This window comes from Phytophthora sojae (genome assembly GCF_000149755.1).
Source record: "Phytophthora sojae unplaced genomic scaffold PHYSOscaffold_12, whole genome shotgun sequence".
NCBI lineage: Eukaryota > Oomycota > Peronosporomycetes > Peronosporales > Peronosporaceae > Phytophthora > Phytophthora sojae.
Genome location: NW_009258126.1, coordinates 332,370 through 351,846, shown reverse-complemented (window position 1 = coordinate 351,846; position 19,477 = coordinate 332,370). Strand labels below are relative to the sequence as shown.

The following is a 19,477-nucleotide window of genomic DNA, read 5'->3' as shown; positions in this document are numbered from 1 at the left end:
TACATGTATGGATAGCACCAGCAGTGGAGACGAGTTTAGCGCACATCGTACCGCAGATTACCTCGCTCCATTGCATTGGAGTTAGCTGGTCTTTGTAGGCCTTCTCCAAAAGCTCCGTCCGTGGGCTGCAAGCTCAGCGCGCTGAACACGACTCAGCTCCAGCCCCAGTAGCATGGGCTAAGATATAGCGCAGGCACTTCGCGCTTGAGCGCTCCGTTTCGCTGCACGAGGCACTGTCGGCGCACGTGCTGGACGCGTCCACAGGACGTACGTTTCCTGGGTGGCGTCGAGCAGCTTTTTCCTATCCGCGGCGGCGCTGCTCTTCGCCTTCGTCCCGCGAGAGGTCTAAATCTCAGAAGTAATAAGGAGTATTAGGTGTCGGAAGTGAGGGTACCTACAGTATCAATTATCCGAGCCAACGTAAGCGTGAGGTGCTCATGGAGCTGCTGAGCTCGTCGCTGCGTCCGCGCGCCGCGCGCCTGCTGAACGCGGCGTCGCGCAAGTGTCTGGTAAGGGTTCACCTCTCCACCACCTGTGCACCCTCCTATTTCTAATATCCTTCCTGCGCTCTAGCACACCGTGCGCCGCGAGGGTCAGCCTGGCACGCTGGACTGCCGCTACTTCTTCTACGACTCGCTGGGCCGCAAGCAGTCGCCGTGGCACCACGTGCCGCTGTACGCGCCCTCAGCACTCGACCACCCTCAGGAGATCACCAGCTCGGCCGTGTTCCACTTCGTGAACGAGATCCCCAGGGGCTCGCGCGAGAAGATGGAGATCGCCGGCACGGAGGAGTTCAACCCCATCAAGCAGGACGAGCGCAAGGGCGCGCCCCGCCTGTACCACAGCGCGTCGCTCGTCAACTACGGCTGCCTGCCGCAGACGTGGGAGGACCCGAACCACGTGGACGCCGCCACCAAGCACGGAGGGGACAACGACCCCATCGACGTGTGCGAGATCGGCAGCCGCGTGGCCGCCATCGGCGAGATCTACCCCGTCAAGGTGCTGGGCGTGCTGGGCATGATCGACGGCGGCGAGACGGACTGGAAGGTCATCGCCATCAACGTCAACGACCCGCTGGCCGAGCACGTCAACGACCTGCGCGACCTGCGCGACACGCCGCTGCACGACGTCGTGGGCCAGGTGCACCGCTGGTTCCGCGACTACAAGATCCCGGACGGCAAGCCGCCGAGTGACTTCGCATTCAACGGCGAGGCGCAGCCCCGGGACTTCGCTGTCGAGGTGATCCAGCAGACCCACGAGAGCTGGAAGCAGCTCGTGGGCGACGAGCTCGCCTTCAACACCAAGCTCTGGACCTGCACCCGCACAGACATTTAAAGCGGTGGTGTGGGTAGAAGATCGGCTTCTATTGCGTGACGGAAAGAAATACACACTGTGCAAAGATTTCGAGCGGGTCAGTGCTTTTGCTTGCAGTAAGTGGCTGGCAGTGGGTCGTCGTGAACAGGTGAGGGATGCAACTGGAGATCATCACTATGCAGTACCTACATGTACCTACGCTCTCCTTCTTGAACAATGAAACTCTATTAATGCTTTACGCAGTCTCCTCAGTCGTCAGCACTGGGGGCCTCAAACTCCTTTGGTGGGGCTTTTCGAAGATTGCCAGTAAGGCGGTCACGCGTAGCAGGGTCCACCTCCACGTAGCACAGGAATTGGATGCCGAACGAGGCCTCGCCCTGGGTCTTGGAACGCAGCAATGTAGCGTAGCCGACCATGTGCGCCAGTGGCACGTGCGCGTGCACGATAGAGCGGCCCTGGTTGGCGATGGAGTCGCCTCCATCACCACCCGAAGCAGAGCCCACCTCCTGGATATGAGCACGCCGTTGTGAGCTCAAATCGGCGAGCACATCGCCTACACATCGATCGGGAGAGCGGACTTCCAGCTTCATCATCGGCTCCAAAATCACAGGCTCCGCCTCCTTAAGAGCTTGCTTCAACCCCAGAGCAGCCGCAGCACGGAAGGAAGCCGCGCTCGAGTCCGAGTCCCATTCGCAATCAGCTTCGTCCACCGTGACCTTGACGTACGCAACGCGGTTCGGCGTCAAGACACCGCGGCTGAGTCCAGCCTTCAGACCCTCCTCAATAGCAAGAGCGAAGGCGTGCGGCATCTTCTTTGCGCCCTGGTTCTTCCAGTGCACCACGTTGCTGTTGTTTTCATCCTCCTCCTCGTCGCCACCTTCCTGGCTGTCTTCTTGGTGGTCAAGCAACGGGTCAACGTGCACAGTGAGCTTCGCGAAGTGGCGGTCAGTGCCCAGCATGACGTCGTGCGTGTACGGGAGCTCAACTGAGTTCGTAATGCTCTCCAGATATGCCACACGCATAGCACCGACAGAAGGCTCAAGCTTGTACTCGGTGCGCAGCCGCTCCTTGATAATGTCTAAGTGCAGCTCGCCCATGCCAGACATGAGCGTCTGGCCCGTCTCGTCGTCCACAGTGATCACGAAGCTGGGGTCCTCACGCTGCAGGTTCTCCAGAGCAGTGTCCAGGTCCTTCTGCTTCGCAGACGACTCGGCCTCGATGGAGCACGTGAACACAGGCTTGGGGATCTGGACACCAGGCAGCACCAACTGGTGGGCTGCATCCTTGGCGCTCACAAGCGTGTCGCCAGTGAACGTGTGCTTCAAACCCACAGCAGCGCCGATGTGACCAGCTGAGATGCTCTCCACAGCCTCCTGGTCATCGGCAGCCACATGCATCAGCCTCGTCAGTCTCTCCTTCGTGCCACCACGAGAAGCGTTGAGCAACTGCGACTTGGCAGTCAGCACGCCGGAATACACGCGGAAGAAGACCACCAGGCCGCGCTGCCGGTCGTGCTGCACCTTGAAAGCAAGTGCACACAGCGGCTCGTCCGAGGAGGCCTTCAGCTGCACCACCTTGTTCTCCGCGCCTTGGCCACGACCACGGGTCTTCTTCCCGCCCACAACGGTGTGCGCTTCAAATGGAGACAAGTCCAGGGGCGACGGCAAGTAATCCACCACAGCGTCAAGCAGCGGCTGCACGCCCTTGTTCTTCAGCGCACTGCCGCACAGTGTGACGACAACCTGCGACGCCATCCCACGCTGCATCGTGATCCGTCGCAATGCCGCCTTCAGCGTCTCATTATCGATCTCCTCCTCCATCAGGAACAGCTCTCCCAGCTCATCATCGAAATTCGACGCACGTTCAATCAGCGTCTGCCGCCCCTCCAGTGCCTTCGCATACAGGTCCGCCATCTTGCCGCCGGCGGAGGGCAACAATGGCAACCGCTGAACCTGCTCGCCCTCTTTGTCCACCCACTTGACCAGCTGCATGTCCACCAAGTCCAGCAGCCCCTCGAACTCCGATTCCTCGCCGACTGGCAGCTGCACGCACAGCGTCTGCACTCCGAACCTAGCTTCGATGGACTCGCAGGACCTGGCAAAGCTCGCTCCTTCACGGTCAAGTTTGTTCACGAAGGCGATGCGCGGTACCTTGTACCTATCCGCCTGCTCCCAGACCGTCTCGGTCTGCGCTTCCACGCCGGCGACGCCGTCTAGCACCGCCACAGCACCATCCAGCACGCGGACAGCTCTCTCCACCTCAATAGTGAAGTCCACGTGACCCGGCGTGTCGATGAGGTTGATGTGGTGCTCGCGCCACGGGAAGCTGATGGCGGCGGCACCGATGGTGATGCCGCGCTCGCGCTCCTGGGGCATAAAGTCCATGGTGGCGTCGCCGTCGTGCACCTCGCCCATGCGGCGGATAGCCCCAGCATAGAACAGCATGCGTTCCGTTGTCGTGGTCTTGCCGGCGTCAATGTGCGCCAGAATACCGATGTTGCGGATGGCGGCGACGCTCGCGGCGTCCTCCTGGTCGCCCTTCGAGGCGGTGATTGACGCCGAGGAGCTCCATCGACGCGCCTGATGCCGGCGCAGAAGAGCAGACCCGGAGAACGGTGTGGTGGTCGCTCGGGACGACGCCAGCAGCGCGGACGCGCCGCGCGGTCGGGTCCGCAGAAGTCGACCCAGCATTTTGTTAGCGTGTGGCTGAAAATGCAGCAAATGACAATTATTGGTATAGCTTTAATTTGGATTGAGTGATCCAGAAAATTAAATTCAGAATAATTAAGAATCTACCTTGGTGATTGTATCGCGCTCAATCATTGCAGTGTGGCGAAATTAATGGCTACTTTTATTTGATGTTGAAGTGGTACGTTAGCGACTGCGATCGTCGCCGAGTTCATGGGTATGGCTCGCCGGTGGACGAGCGCATTGGCTGTGTATGCAATATTGATCTATCCTGCATTGTATCACCGCTCACTGGTAGCGAGGCAGCGTGTCCACGGGAGCAAAAGAGCACGATCCAGGCTTGTAGCTCTTGATGTGCGTGGCCATCTGCGCCGTCGCGAAGCACGGGCAGCAGGTGACGGACGTGCAGTCGTTGGCGCTGGAGCCTGGGATCATGAACTGGCTGCGGATGCGCTTCCGCAGTACCCACAGCGCAGTGGCGAGCGTCGCGTGGGCCAGCACTGCAACCGTCACGAGCATTCCGTTGATCGCTGGGCGGGGCTCGACCACGCGGTGCGCGTGGAAGTAGTGGAACGTCTCGTTGTGTCCGAGGATCGCCACGGAGACGAACTGCTGGATCGTGAGCACCACTACGAGCAGTTCCAGGGAGCACAGCAGCGCGAAGAACAGCAGCGCCGTGTTGAACGGCACCATGCCCAGTCGGCTGGAAATCTGGGCGAGCGACACGCACGGACACAACGTCGCCATGAACGCGTTCGGCACAAGGTCGTCGAAGCTGTCGAAGAGGTTCGTGCTCCAGTATCCAGTCGCGATGCCGAGCACGATGTCGTCGTCGATGCGCTTGTAGGCACTGGGGCCGTCGCCCTCGGGCGTACAGGGTACAACCACCTCGGGAACTAGCGTATCGTCCAGCTGGATGGCGTACGGAGCACGAGGAGTTTCCTTGGGAGTCACGACGGCGAGCGGCTCAGACATGGTGATGGTAGATGAACGAGGATGTGGTGGAAGAGCTAGCAAAAACTAGAATGGTTGGGTGATGCACTTGGATCGGATCGGCGCGAGCAAGCAACACGTTGGCGGGGCTTGCCGTCCCATGAGTGGGGCCGCGAAGGTGCATTGCTTTGGTGTCCGATGCTGCATCATCCCGTGCGTGAATGTTTTAGTGAACTATTCCACGATCCGCGATGCTCAGTTTCCGTCCAGACTCCATGCGATGAAACGCGTTGGCGCTTGGTCGAGCATCGACACGCAGTTAATGCAAACCCGTCAGTTTCAACCTTCATGAATGGTGCTCCACGTAGGTTTCACGTCAAAGAGCTCGAGGCGCAGTGCACATAGAGAAGTGTGCGCGCGCGAGCCAACCCGCTCTTGGGAAGCGTGCTAATACGCAAGTGATCCTAGTCGCAAGATGCATCAGCCAACGGAAACCCTTTCTTGCTGAGCAAGTGCATTTAACGGTTCTTCAACTCAACTACAGGACACCGCTCTCGAGGATTCTGAACGAGTTAGTGGACGAATCCAACGAAGTCTGGCACCCCAGTGGGATGGTTGCGATTGGGTTGGTATGACCGACGTCCACGCCGTACAGAATGGGGAAAGTTGTGCCTCGGGTGTGATGGCGGATCAACAGTTGAAGTTCCTCCACCTGTGCTTCTGAATAAGCAAACGCACGACCCACAACGAGTCCTTTGATCTTGCCGAACGTGCCATCGATTCGTAGCCATCCAAGCGCGATGTTGACGTCCTGGAGCGCCATTCCCTGGTCGAACTGCGCTCCTTCGGGCGTCTCTATCAGTAGAATGGTGTCCTGCAAGTTGGGCATGTACTCGGTGCCTCGCACTTGAAGCAGAGTGGGCAGACAGCCACCCAGGATTCGCCCAGTAGCCCTGCCAGGCCTCAACCATTCGTAACCGGGGTTATCCTTCATCAACTCTTGGTACGAGACATCAGCACGCGTCAACCAGTTGGCCGTCTTGTCGTCGGTCCACTCCTCGGACGGCGCCACCTCTCCAATCGGCTCTGAAGGTGACAGCACCGCCTTCCAGAAGAAGTCCATCGTGTACGACAGCGGCGTTGGGAATTCTCCAAACTGAACAATAGCCATTGGTCCGTAGAAGCTGCAAAACTGCGCTTTCGCGTACAGTGCCAGATGCAGTGTCGTGATGTCCGAGAACCCGCAGAAAATCTTCGGGTGAGCGGCAGTGACGTCGAAGTTCAGGTACTCCAAGATTTCGTGGGAGGTGAAGCCTCCGATAGTGCAGACAATAGCCACCACCTCTGGGTCCTGAAAAGCCTGCATCAGTTCATCCGCCCGTGTCTCGGCGTCTGCGGAACTATACGAGCTGCACGTCGCTCGATCAATCGCATCGACCGATTCGCCACCTTGATCCTCAGCATTGTCTTGAGCCGTGCGAGTGACGGAGGGATAGATTCTCACTCGAAATCCGTGTCGCTCCAATTCTTGACGAGCTTTTGCCAGTCGGTGTGGCACTAACGCCGCAAGACCGGAAGCGGGTGCCACAAATGCGATAGTGTCACCCTTCTTGAGGGCGGGGGCGCGGCGAAGTGGAGACATCGATTTGCGTGTTTGGTTTGAAGCTTTTCCGGATGTGGCGAGGGGCTGCAATACATGTAGCTCATCCTGTCAGTAAATCCAACCGATTGTGGACCAGAAGAATGTTCGTGGATTTTCTCGACTACATAAAAGCTTTGTGCGTTGTACCGTACGAGTAGCGATGCACTTCATCTGCAGTCAGCTTCAACCTGCAAGTATTGTCAATTCCGTTGAAAATTTCCAAATCGGGCCGATTTCGAAAATCGACCAATACAAATTCAAGTACAGATCGAAACCGCTCCAAACAAGAATGCCATATGTAAATCGTACTTAATCGAGTTCCAATAGACAATCCAAGTGGCCGGGGCGATTGGGGAGCGATTTGGCTCGGGCGATTGCAATCGGCCGGTTCGGAAATTTTGAGTAGAACCCACAATATTAATACTTAATGAGTATCATCTGCTTGATTATATGGGTCCGGACCCGAGTCATTATCACACTTGTGACCTAAACGCAATATTTATTTTTGGTATCGAAACCACATTTTCACAAGAGCACCATGGCGAAGAAGAAGAAGGCAGGTATCTCCATCCGCGCTTATGCTGCAGCATCTTCAGTGACAGCACGGCGCGAGACACAGACCCCTGTTCGGCAGGAAGCACGCCTTTCACGTCAAAATGATAGTGCACTTCAAATGCTCATGGAAGAGCGAGAGCAAGCCACCCTTCAGAAGGCTATCAACAGTCGACCAATTAATACAAAACGGAAGTACGAGGGCTACCAAAAGGAGTTTGCAGAGTGGAGCCAATCGATGGGGTTTAGCGTTGGTGTTACGGTCACTGGTAGCAAGCTTCATCTCTTTTTGGACACCCAAGTCGTAGGCAGAGAGTCGAAGAAGAAGAGGGTAAAGTCATTGGCGCCTCAACCGTGTACGGCTACGTCAACGCTATTGTAGACCTATACAATCAGCAGGTCGCCAACAAGATGAACGCTAACGATCATCCTCGCACGTATACGGTGAAGCAACTGTTGTCGACTGTCCAGGCAGAAACTACATCGACACGAAAGAAAAACTACACATGGGATCACTGCTGGACGGCTATCAGTCCGAGGCTCAATTCACTCAGATTTGTGATACTTTTTTCGTTTTGGATGATCTCATGGGGAGGGCTGCGTTTTTGGTATCGCATTTTGGCTTACTACGAGGCGAAAACATTCGTGATCTGGGGCTGGCTGATATGTTTTCCCAGGAACTTGACAAGGAGGGTTTTCAGCCGTGCATTGCGTTGATCCTGCTAATCCAACATGGGAAAACGAATACGTTTGGAAAACTTCAGCATGTCGGCTTCATGCGCAATAAGGCTGTTCATTTATGCCCTGTTGGAGCGGTTGCTTTCGAGCGCTTTCATCTCAATAGTGAACCATTTCCCTCCTTTCGGAGATCGGAGGACTGGTATGACATCAAGTTCCTAAGTGGCCGAGATCGAAATAAAGCTATATCCTACAACACTCACAAGAAAAGCTACGAGGCTGTTTTTGATCATCTCAGCCTTACGTTCAATAAAAAGACTCATATCAACCGCCAATAGGGCGTACGACAACTGGAAGGTGCTGATGTCGACATCTCCCAAACTCGCCGACATGGCCGATGGGGCCTTGACACCGTGGAAGCAGTATATTCCGCTCCTCTGGCGCGAGAAGCGATTCGTGCTCTGTCAGGACACCCCCCACGCGCACGTCTTTATTATTTGGAACGCGCCATTGTGGACCCACCCAATGATCTCAAGCAACAGATTTTCCCTGGGCTTGAAAGTTACAAACAGAAGCTATTCGATGGTGAGTGGGAATGCAACCTCGCCGCTCGAGGGTTCATTGAATTGTTGGAATTCTTACGCACCGTGTTGCTTCAAGATGCTGCATTTTTATTTGACGTCCTTCCTGCTCGACTTCGCCGCCATCCGATCTTCGGTGGACCGTTTCAACAATTCCGCGCTCAAGCACTTGCTAGCGTTCAGGCGACGCAGCACCCGGTGGAAATGCAGCTTCAGCTTGCCATGCCAGTCCTGTCGCAACAAATTAGCACGCAGCACGCAGCAACTATGCAGCGGTTAGAATCTCAGCACTTGGCTCTCGTTGACATGGTGAAGCAATCCCAAGATCAGCTTGCTTCATTTCTCCACGGTGACGTCCTTTACCGACTTCTTCCCTTATCTAACAACGCAGCTGGAGCTGATCCAAGCCAGCTTCCTCTACGTGACAGCACTCCTGTGTCAACCTCGGTAAACGCAACGCTACAGCAACATGAACCTGCACGGTATGGAGAGCATGGTGAGCATTGGCTTGAAGGAGCTGGGGTGACATATTGATTTATGGAAAGGTTCACATACGAGAGATATACTAAGTAGTCAACATAGCTCGGCATCTAACATCGTAAGTGTATTACCGCGACACATGCTAGGTACGATGGCAGATATCCCGCTGCGCGATAATGCGCAAGGCAACTACCAGGACGACAACCCGATTCGAAATGGCATGGAAATGCCAGTAGAATTGCTTAAATACAAGACAATGACATGGTCCTTTGCAACGCGTGAGTGCTCCAATTCCCGAGCGCAAACGGCAACGCCGGGTCACGTACGGATGAAAAAGTAAGCACTACTTCATTATTGAGAATAAACTATGCCGTATTTCCCCATACCCGTCACCAACTACGCATCATCACGGGGCCATTTCTGCTTTTGCAATCGGCGCTCTAGTAGACGGCTATTGAGGCAGCGTTATGTCGTTCCTAGGCCCATCTTAAAGCCATCGCGAATGAACTTCCTCGTAATAGCCCACATACACTTGATCAGAGCACGCCTGCTGCGCCGCCAGCACTTCGGGGTCAGAGGTGAGCATGAACTCCTTACGCGCTGCAAGGCTCGAACACAGGGCGATATACAGCGGTGGGTCAGTGTCGCCGGCTTGCTTGGCGTCATCAGGGAAAAAAATGTCGTTGAGCTTCGTCAGTTCGGACCTCCTAATCTCGTGCTTCTTGGCGCCTGTGATCTGCAGATACACCACGTTGCTCTTCTTTCCGGAGGAAGCCTTAGCCTTGAGCTTTACAATGCTGTCGATGTTGGGGAAGTCGTCGCAATCCGGGACCCAGTACGTGAAAGCACTAATATCCTTCCACTCCCTCAAAACGCGTTCGTAATCTTGTACTGCGCCCACCTCACAGCTCCACCGTGTTGCACCTCCATCTTCTCCATAGGCTGCTCCAGGTTTCTTGCCACCGTCACTAGTGCAAACTTGGATATGCGAAGTCAAAGTCGATTCTCGGCAGCAAGGCTGTGAATGTACATTTCGAGAGCGCATCCAGCCAACGGTGCGACTCCAGCACCTCGAGCCCAAGTGTAAGCTAGAAAGAGATCCTCCGAACACAGCCTGAAAGAGAGAGCGCGGAAAGCGAATTCCGAGTCAATGACTTGTTCCCAATGACGTGGCGAGGTGAACTGAGCGATTTCACTCGAGGTTTCTACAAACGTGCGACGCAGACGATCAAATTGTGATTCTCCATACAAAATCGAACCCCTCGAGGATACAAGCAGCGACACATTCTCCGGTTTGCCAACTACGTGATCGACGCCTCGACATATGTCGTCTACCGTGTCCATCGCACACTGCCACCGGAATAGTAGAACCTAGTCTCCATTTCGTCCTCCTCAAACTTGTACAGCGATCTTCCCAACGCCACCAGATCCGTCTTTGACCAACTTGGCAACAGACAGCAATGCATGCTAAGTACTTTAGGTCCGCTTGCTGCGATGTCGCGAGCATCTTAAATTCCCACACACCCCGACGGATTTGATCGAGAGGAAACCCATCCAATAAGCCCCAGACGTTTTCGGCACCAATTTTTCTAGCGAGCGCTTTGTAGATCTTGTTGGCCCGAGTGTCGGCACACAAAGGGATCGCGAAATAAACCACTTGGCCCGCGTCGTGCGTCATGTAGAGAAGACTATTTCCTTTCTTCGGTCCAAACCCCCGTCGATACAAAAACACATTCTTCTTGTGCTTGAACACGAGGTAGAAGGCCATCAGGCACAGCAGAGTCGACTTGCCGATTCCCGGGGACCCAATGAGAATACTCGTCTTGTTCGCAAAGGCATTACGGTTGTCAGGGGTGGACTTCCGAAACCACCCATCCATGATCAGCGACACGACCTGCTTGTCTTCCAGACGCCAAAAGATCTTCCCAGTCTCGGTACATCCACCCAACTGGCTCATAAATCTGGAGATGGCTGGAATCTCGTGCACAGTGCCGATGCTCCAATCGTCAAGTGAGCTGCATTCCTGAGCAATCTTCTCCTGGTCTTTCAAAGGCGTTGCGGGAGGTATCGGGTCCGTCTTCGGCACTTCGACGATAAGCGCATCTTTCACTGATCCACCACGCATGTCAAGTGATGCGTCCTCGTCCAATGGCGCGCTGTTCTCGTCAGCGTATCCCTTTCTGCTCTCGTAAATTTTTAGCCAGTTAGGTGGAATATGGGTCAAGACGTCCTTCCCAAGGGGCGGAAAGCGATCATAGGCTGCATGAATCTTCGCGCGGACGTCTTCAATATCACGGACGCCGTCAGATTGAACCGAAGCTGGCCTGCAACCCTTGAAAGGGAGTCCGGTGTTGTCCACCAACTGGAACCACACTTTTCGACTCATCGCGTCCGCGTCAACCCTCAGAGGAGATGAGAATTCCGGAATGAGGGCGACCTAATTGATGTGGCGGACACAACGGACAAAGTCAGTTGCAAACCGCGACTGTACCCACAACTGGGTACAGTTCTAGCCAAGCAATTCGCAGTTCGAAGACATCGAACGACATTCGCGCTACATTCGTAGGTTCCCCGCTAGCGGATGACATCGAACGACATTCATGCCACATGAAACCGTGGATCTTCCTCAATCAATCAGCGCTCGGATTGACACGGTAGATAAACAGACAACTGGAATTATAAGTTGAAATCGTAGCCTGTTAGCTCTGTAATAAAGTTGTGCCTGAAGTCACATCGTAGTCGCGGAGCTCGTGCAGTGTGCCGTTCCGCCAAGCTGGGGGCGAAAGACTTTCAGAAGTTCAAACGGAGTAGCCACGCACGTAGAAAGCCACGCTTGGCTTGGTGACCATTATCATACACACTTGCTCAAGAAAATTATGAAATTATGCGTAATAGATCGCCTTACTGGTATTATTTGAAAAAAAGCACCTCCAATTTATGCTAGGCCTCGAAGATGGTTTGAATCAGTTCTCGACCCTAAAGTTTCTAAAGTGGCCCGAGTCGACGATTACTTGACTCATTCCATTTCTGGGCTTGCTCGCAGAAACGAAACTTTAATTTAAAACTGGGCCTGTTTGTTGAGCACTTGCCTGATCGGCTTAGCCGTAGTTTGTTTTTGATGTAAACCAGATTATTCAGTTTAGACATGAACACACGGGTTCTACAGACTACGACGAAATATCCGGCAAGATGAAGTCCGGTAGACAAAGTCGTGCAATGAACAACAAGAAATTCGCCTTCCAATATGATGTGCTGTTTTGTACTTCATACTTTTGTGCGTATTTTATGCCGTGTCACAGTATTTTCAAAATTTACATATACCAGGTGTCGAACCGCGCTGAAGGGCAAGAACGTATGCAACCCGAGAAAGTGGACTCCATCAAAATACACGTTTTATGGAGAAAGAATGCAAGAATGCAGCCCGTGCTACTTTGTTCGTCGTAGTAGCATGCATCGTATAGCTAGCTACTGACAACTATATTCTACAACGTTGAGCTCAATGTTGGGCATACGTCCTGATGATGCTGATCGTGAGCCCAACCACAGCTTCCAAATAAACTATACGGACGTTATCACAGCACTACGTCGTACTTGTACATGTAATATGTTCAGAGCACTTAAAATTGTACTTTACTGACCCCATTGGCTATCGATCCGATCGTATTCTATGACCTCCTCTTTCAGACACACTAGAAGATGATATTGCAAACGTACTCCACATGCATAGTTCTGTGAGCCGATTGCCTACGAGGAGGATTAATTGGTCATGTAAAATTATCCTGGAAGAGGATCTTGACAGGGTGAATTCCTGCACATTCATTAGAACCTGTCTTTGTGGATTGAGCACCCAACAAGACTTCCACGAAAAATATTAAAGTTGTGTGAGCCAAGGTAGATTGCTTGCTACTGTTTCTTATTTGCCGAACCCCTTTTAGGCACAAGCAAACCATTTTGCGATTGAGAGGATACCATGTTGTCACTGAATGCGGTGTATCCGTATTTAAGATGGTTCCTTCTGAAAACGCCTTACACAGCGGCAAGTAGAGCTTTGGCATATGCATGTATCAAGCGAAAACTAATTATACCGATTTTTGCAGCACTGGCAAAGTTACGACCTCTTAGTCAACTGCGTTTCGTTTAGATCCACCAGCTGCTTTGGGATTTTTAAGGCATCTTCTGTTTTTGAATAATAATTTTTGAATGATTAATCAAGGCTTGATCTCGACAAGAGCTCATCGAGTTTGGTTTCATTTTGTAGCATTTTATCGGTCCAAACTAACCAAACAAAAATCTTTGTTAGGTCTGACCGTGAGCTTGCAGCAGACGAACCGAAAGCACCTTACCAGGTATGTACTCCCCGACTTGTGAGTTTGAAGCAGATGCAACGTGTTCAAGCTGTAAAATTCACTACAGGCGGGGCCAGCGCTATAAATTCGTCACGATGGCAGCTAGTCTGAGCAACATGCATCCACAATAGCGGTCTAGTACAGGTACAAAGCTAAAGAATACTTCTAATATCTATCCCCTGCACATCACCATACCCGGCAGATGCTGCGGCTGCGAAGCAGGCGCAGGAGATGCCTGTGAATAGCACAACTTTGATAATGTTAACAGGAAATTGCGCGCGCGGAGTCTGCTGCTTGTTTTACTTTTAAGTACTTACTTGGCTACGAGATATCCGACGATGTAAGCAAGCGTCGCAATTTTAATCTATGTTTATCTACATGTACGTGTAGTATCCACAGGTTGATTTGGTTTTATTTTTCTGTGAATACAGGCAGTCTACTGGGCGAACCTCATCTAGAACTATTTCGGCGTACATTCACCTTCATTAGCTCTAATGCTTCATGTAGCTTCGAACTGCGAAACCCCCCCGGGTTCACCACCCGGGTCACCAATATTCTTTCTGTCCGCCACACCAATTAAGCCGCCCAAAATGTTTTCCCCTTCTCATTCGGGAATCTCTTCCTGGCTTGGACTGGATGAGTCAGAAAGTGTGGTTCCAGTTGGTGGCTCCCTTTTCAAGGGTTGCAGGCCAGCTTCGGTTCAATCTGACGGCGTTCGTGATATCGGATCCGTCTGCGCAAAGATCCATGCAGCCTATGATGGGAAACAACCTTCTGGGAGAGACATATTGGGCCATCTTCATTCCGATGAGCTAGGCGTTTACGAGAACAGAGCCATGTATGACGCGAAGAGCGACCCACTGACCGAGGATACGCTGATTGAGATGCGTGGCGGATCAGTGAAAGATGCGCTTATCGTGGAAGTGCCGGGGAAGGATCCAGTGATACCTCGCACCGCTACCATGGACGACCAGGAGAAGATTGCTCAGGAATGCAGCTCACTTGACGATTGGAGCATCGGCACTGTGCACGAGATTCCAGCCATCTCCAGATTTATGAGCCAGTTGGGTGGATGTACCGAGACTGGGAAGATCTTTTGGCGTCTGGAAGACAAGCAGGTCGTGTCGCTGATCATCGATGGGTGGTTCCGGGAGTCCACCACTGAGAATCGCAATGCTCTTGAGAACAAGAAGAGCATTCTCATTGGGTCTCCGGGAATCGGCAAGTCGACCCTGCTGTGCCTGATGGCCTTCTACCTCGTGTTCAAGCGCAAGAAGAATGTGTTTTTGTATCGGCGGACGTATGAACAGGGGTTCAACAGGTGTCTCCTATATATGACACACGACGCGGTCCAAGTGGTCTGCTTCTCAGTCCCTTCGTTGGAAGACCCTGAGGCGAGCGAAATCTATGAAGCGCTCACCAGTCAAATCTGCGCCAAGAATATCTGGGTCCTGTTGGATGGGTTTCCTTACGGTGAAATCCCCGCGGGTTTCGAGCCATTTGACATGCTCGCAACATCGCAGCAAGTGGACCTGAAGTCCCTGGAGGCAGTTGGCTCGTATTGCTGCCTTTTGCCTAGTTGGTCAAAGACGGATCTGATGTCGTTGGGAAGATTGCTGTACGAGTTTGCGGAGGATGAAATGGAGACTAGATTCTATTATTCCGGTGGCAGTGTGCGCGACTTCACGATGGACACGGTAGACGACATGCGTCGAGGCGTCGACAACGTTGTTACCAGATCAGAGAATACGCAGCTGCTTTTTTCGTCGAGGGGTTCGATTTTGTCTGGGAACTCACAATTTGATCGTCTGCGTCGCACGTTTGTGGAAAACTCGAGTGAAATCGCTCAGTTCGCCTTGCCACGACATTGGGAACAAGTCATTGACTCGGAATACGCTCTCCGCAGCCTCTCTGAGCCCGGATGATCTATTTCGAATGTATACCTGGGCTCGAGGTGCTGGGCATGTGGATGGATTTTCGCAAGGTCCATTCACAGCCTTGCTGCCGTGAATCAGCTCAGACTTCACATATCCAAGTACGACCGACCAATGCCAAGAAAGCCGAAGCAACCACGGCATCTGGAGATGAAGTCGCAAAAGTCGTGCTCCTTGGCGACAGTGATCTGCAGATACGCCACGTTGCTCTTCTTCCCGGAGGAATATTTTAGTTTCACGATGTTGGGGAAGTTGTCGCAGTCCGGGATTCAGTAAGTGAAAGCACTATCCTTCCACTCCCTCGAGACCTTTCGATTTGCTTTTTATTCATAACTTTACCATTTTGCACGATCAACTAAGCCGAGCTGTTTCTTCCCAGATGTCGTCAGTGACACTGACCCACCGCTGTATACTTAAGTATTGCTCTGTGTCCGAGCCTTGCAGCGTGTAAGGAGTTTGTGCTAAAATCTGGCCCTGATCAAGTGTATGTGGGCTATTACGAGGAAGTTCATTTCGGGATTGCCCAAGGAACGGCGTGCCTCTGCGCGACACAACACCCGGTCTCAAACGCAAAAACGTCCCCGTGGACCACGGGGACGTACCACGGGCCGTGGTGGTGCGTAGCTGGGAAAGATGTCCCACACCAAGTAACAGTACTTTATACTGCATAGTAGTTTTTTTTTCGCATTGTAGGTGCAACCTCCGCTTAGCGGTGTCCACTTTAATATACTCAATTGCAATGCACCACCTCGTTGCTCTTCATAAGCTACATGACAAGTGGCATGTCCTCATCCAACGGCGCACTCTTCTTGTCAGCATGCGCCTCCCCGTAAATCGCTATGATAGTCTGTTAGGTGGAATATGGGTCAAGACGTCTACCGAAGGAGGTGGAAAGCGATCGTCGGCGTGAATCTTCGCGCGGACGTGCTCAATATCGCGAACACCATCCGATATTAGTAGAACCTGAATCCCCGGTAAGGGCGTCGAGTCTCCGCGTCCATCAACTGGAACCACACGTTGCTCGCTCGCCAAACCCATCAATAAGTCGAGGGTGGGCCAATTGTTTTAGAGGGCCAAGGAGTTGGGAACTTCGGAAAGCTCCACGAGAAGGTCGTGAAAGCCATCAATGGAGTTGGGAACCGTAGGTATTGCATAGTGGTGATCTACTGTACCTCACACTAGGTAAAAATTCCAGACACAAATGCACGAGTCAGCGCCGACGGACACTAGCTGTCGCTCATCGGGGCTCCAAGCTAGCGAGTTGACGGTGTTGGAGTGTCCGCGTGCCGATGCAAGCAGCGACGAAGAGCCGATATCGAAGAGCTTCACTTCGCAGTCTTCGCCACATGTCGCCAAGAACCGCCCGGAGGGTGACACGACCGCACACGAGACTTTGAGACGGCTGGGGTCGACGATCTGCTGGACGGGCTCCGGTTCGTCGCAGTCCCAGAAGAGAAGCCTGCCATCAGCGCCCGCCGTCACGATCTCCGTCTCGCTGTCCAATCTCTGGGTGATCCCGTGGAAGGCGCCTTCGCGAACTTGTTGCGCTACAATCCGTCGAGCCCCTTTCAGGTCGTAGATGAACAGAGCCTTGTCAACTCCGCAAGAGTGAACTCGATGAGGCAGCTTGAGATCGACCAGGACCCCCGTGACCGCGCGCTTGTGCTCGTGGAACTGAAGCACTAACTCGCGCGTGGCAAAAGACCAAATGCTGACTCCACCGTCACTAGCACCACTCACCACATACTGAGCACTGCAAGCGACTGCGTTAACCTCTCCACGATGCGCCATCGCAATGTGCCACTTCGGCTGTGCAGTTACAGCGTCATACGCCCGAAGCCAGCCATCAGCCCAACCAGAGATCACTAGCGCCGATTGACTCGACGCAGTCGGAGTTTTAGTGATGGTAATGCACAGCCCTGCCACGGCCTCGGTCGCCATGCACTTGAGGTGGTAAGTGGAGAGATCCCATACGCGTAAACTGCCGTCCGCGGAAATGGTGGCAAACTCCTCGCATGAATTCCCGAAGGCGCAGCCTGTGACGGACCCCAAGTGGCTGCTCGCCAGCTCGGAAGTCACGAGAGTCGTGGCAACGATGTGGTACATTTTACCTGCAGAGGTTCCGGCAAACAATTGCGCTCCGCCTGGACTGATCGATATGCTGGTGATGCCCCCGACAAGTTGAACTTGACCCACGAGGTTCCAGTCCGAGTCGCGGCCTACCAGTTTCTTGAGAACACCGTCTCCAGCGCCCACGTACACGTATCCGGTGTCTCCACATGCAGCGACGCTGTGCACGCCATTCCTGACGACGGGCACTGCGTTGCGGTACACCAGCGATTCCGTATTGAAAACGACAAGCTCCCCAGCAGAAGTGCCAGCCAACACGTCCGTACGTGTCTGGGTGATCGTGGCGCAGATATAACTGCGTGCGATCCCAACATTGGGCATCGAGAAGGTCGACACCTCGAGTCGGTACTGCATGCCGGCAATGTCGTAGGCTAACTCGCCGAACAAGAGCTGGCTAGAGTGAGCAAAACAGAGCGAGTACTTCGGACGACGACACTTTTCGTCCATCTTGCCCCAGTTGAGGACCGTGACGGGAGTCGGGAACGCTTTGGTCAGCACCACCTCGGATGTCTGACACGGAAAAACAAGCAAGCATGCACATCAGTCTAACCCTGGCGACGAGTTACGATGTGCTTATGAATGCTACAGTACTCACCCGCATATCCCAGAGAATGATGCGGCAATCTTCAGAGGAAGCAGCGAGGAAGTGATCGTCCGGGGAGAAGGCCATTTGCAGCACGGGACGGAAGAACCCTTCGAGACGGTAGCGTTCTCGTCCCGACGCCAGATCCCAGATGACAATGAACGCGCCGCCTCGATCCGTTCGACCCGAGTGCGGAGGGATCTGCGCTGATGCGAGCAACGCGCCCGTGTTCGACATACTCAGCACGTTGATTTCCTCCTCGTGCGCGCACAGCAGCTCCTGACTCTGCGAGTCGTGGATCTTGCCGATCACCACAGCCGAGCCCATACTGGCGTGCAGCACCAACGCCAATGTTAACTCCTCCCCATCCTCCTATTGCCTGCAAATTCATACGTACCAGGTGATGTAGCTGTCCGGGTCCGTCGGGTGTGCGTGGATCGTGCTTTTGCCTTTGCCGGTGTATCCGCTGAGGTGCTCGAGCTCGATCGAGAGACTCGGGTGGCCTTGGTGCTCCGGCAATACCTGGTTGTTGCTCGACGCGTACATGTCGTAGTCATTGCGGTAGCCGCTGTGCGACGACGAGGACGAGCTGATGCCGCCGCGCGAGTCGAAGCCGCTGGAGGCCGACGACGGAGCCTTCGCGTACCTATCAGCACTGGCGGAACTCAGCGCGCTGGGCGCGAACAGCTCTGGATCGATGCCGCGACTCTGGCGGTGCGTCATGGCCGTCGTCAATGACTAAAGTGCACATGGAGGGGTGCGTCGCTTCAAGATCGAAACTGCTTGACCATGGCGGAAACTTTTGTGGAAGAGAGTACTGCGCGATTTGTGCCCACTTTTTGGGTGTGGAGCCGGTGCAAAAATACGGCTGTGACTCAGATCTATCGCCGAAGCTTCCCGCTGAAGTGCACGTGCACAAGAATGGGGAGAAGACGTCAAGGGCGAGCGCTTCTCCAGGCTCAAAGGCTTTCAGTGCTACGTAGTGCTCGTCCAGTCGCTCTGCCTTTGACGTCCGTTCGGCCGGAAATCAGGTCAGCTTCGGCACCAGCCGTCGGCTAGTGCCGAAGCGTTTCGCAGCGGACCAGAATCAGGACCCAATTGGTGTATCCACCTGCGTTTTCCGCCAATCGTAACGCGTGAAAAAGCATTTCCGCCAATCTCAGATGGGGGCGTGGATCTGCGAAAAATACGTCGGTCTAAAAATTAGAGCGCCCTTTTTCACCCCAAGAGAGACCGCATTGCTACGAGAACAAACGACGATCAGCCCTAAAGCGCTTGCTGTGAGGTGAGGTCGCGGGGAGCAAGGGCGATATCTCGTCTCCCAGGTCGCGTCCGCAGGTGCCGCCGGTCTCTGAGTGAAGCCGAGACGCCGCTGCGTCCTCTCATCCGCGCGCGAGCCTCCCCCGACGCCTGTAGCGCGCGCTATCGCTGCGTACAGCTCGCGCCCCTTTTCGCCAGTATACCAACCAACCCCCGAGATCCCGCGGTCTTTTAGCCGCCCCGGGGGCCTTAATTAATCCCCACAGATACCGTAATGCTGCGCGCCAAGCACATGGGCTTCAAGAGCGTGCGCCGCGTGGAGGTGAAGGCCGAGACGACGACGCCCGGCGAGCTGCG

At 53.9% G+C, this 19,477-nt stretch overlaps 7 protein-coding genes across 7 annotated transcripts; 2 read left to right on the top strand and 5 right to left on the bottom strand.

Moving 5' to 3' along the window:
- Nucleotides 1-437: 437 nt before the first annotated feature.
- Nucleotides 438-1,335, top strand: PHYSODRAFT_319228 (hypothetical protein; the record flags this gene model as incomplete). The annotated part of the gene is made up of 2 exons (XM_009538576.1): nucleotides 438-509; nucleotides 574-1,335. 2 exons carry the CDS (start codon nucleotides 438-440, stop codon nucleotides 1,333-1,335), a joined length of 834 nt encoding a protein of 277 aa, XP_009536871.1.
- A 56-nt stretch (nucleotides 1,336-1,391) lies between these two features.
- On the bottom strand, nucleotides 1,392-4,004 carry PHYSODRAFT_362198 (hypothetical protein; the record flags this gene model as incomplete). Its single annotated transcript, XM_009538575.1, has 2 exons — nucleotides 1,392-3,299; nucleotides 3,465-4,004. 2 exons carry the CDS (start codon nucleotides 4,002-4,004, stop codon nucleotides 1,563-1,565), a joined length of 2,277 nt encoding a protein of 758 aa, XP_009536870.1. The 3' UTR covers nucleotides 1,392-1,562.
- Nucleotides 4,005-4,289: 285 nt separating this feature from the next.
- Nucleotides 4,290-4,976, bottom strand: PHYSODRAFT_340410 (hypothetical protein; the record flags this gene model as incomplete). The annotated part of the gene is made up of 1 exon (XM_009538574.1): nucleotides 4,290-4,976. The coding sequence occupies one exon, from the start codon at nucleotides 4,974-4,976 to the stop codon at nucleotides 4,290-4,292; it is 687 nt and encodes a 228-aa protein (XP_009536869.1).
- A 496-nt stretch (nucleotides 4,977-5,472) lies between these two features.
- On the bottom strand, nucleotides 5,473-6,576 carry PHYSODRAFT_528031 (hypothetical protein; the record flags this gene model as incomplete). The annotated part of the gene is made up of 2 exons (XM_009538573.1): nucleotides 5,473-6,326; nucleotides 6,384-6,576. The coding sequence occupies 2 exons, from the start codon at nucleotides 6,574-6,576 to the stop codon at nucleotides 5,473-5,475; spliced, it is 1,047 nt and encodes a 348-aa protein (XP_009536868.1).
- A 2,778-nt stretch (nucleotides 6,577-9,354) lies between these two features.
- PHYSODRAFT_340408 (hypothetical protein) lies at nucleotides 9,355-11,253 on the bottom strand (the record flags this gene model as incomplete). The annotated part of the gene is made up of 4 exons (XM_009538572.1): nucleotides 9,355-9,733; nucleotides 9,769-9,845; nucleotides 10,217-10,277; nucleotides 10,343-11,253. 4 exons carry the CDS (start codon nucleotides 11,251-11,253, stop codon nucleotides 9,355-9,357), a joined length of 1,428 nt encoding a protein of 475 aa, XP_009536867.1.
- A 2,844-nt stretch (nucleotides 11,254-14,097) lies between these two features.
- PHYSODRAFT_528849 (hypothetical protein) lies at nucleotides 14,098-15,138 on the top strand (the record flags this gene model as incomplete). The annotated part of the gene is made up of 1 exon (XM_009538571.1): nucleotides 14,098-15,138. The coding sequence occupies one exon, from the start codon at nucleotides 14,098-14,100 to the stop codon at nucleotides 15,136-15,138; it is 1,041 nt and encodes a 346-aa protein (XP_009536866.1).
- Nucleotides 15,139-16,320: 1,182 nt separating this feature from the next.
- PHYSODRAFT_528750 (hypothetical protein) lies at nucleotides 16,321-18,583 on the bottom strand (the record flags this gene model as incomplete). Its single annotated transcript, XM_009538570.1, has 4 exons — nucleotides 16,321-17,787; nucleotides 17,873-18,188; nucleotides 18,258-18,353; nucleotides 18,489-18,583. The coding sequence occupies 4 exons, from the start codon at nucleotides 18,581-18,583 to the stop codon at nucleotides 16,321-16,323; spliced, it is 1,974 nt and encodes a 657-aa protein (XP_009536865.1).
- Nucleotides 18,584-19,477: the final 894 nt, after the last annotated feature.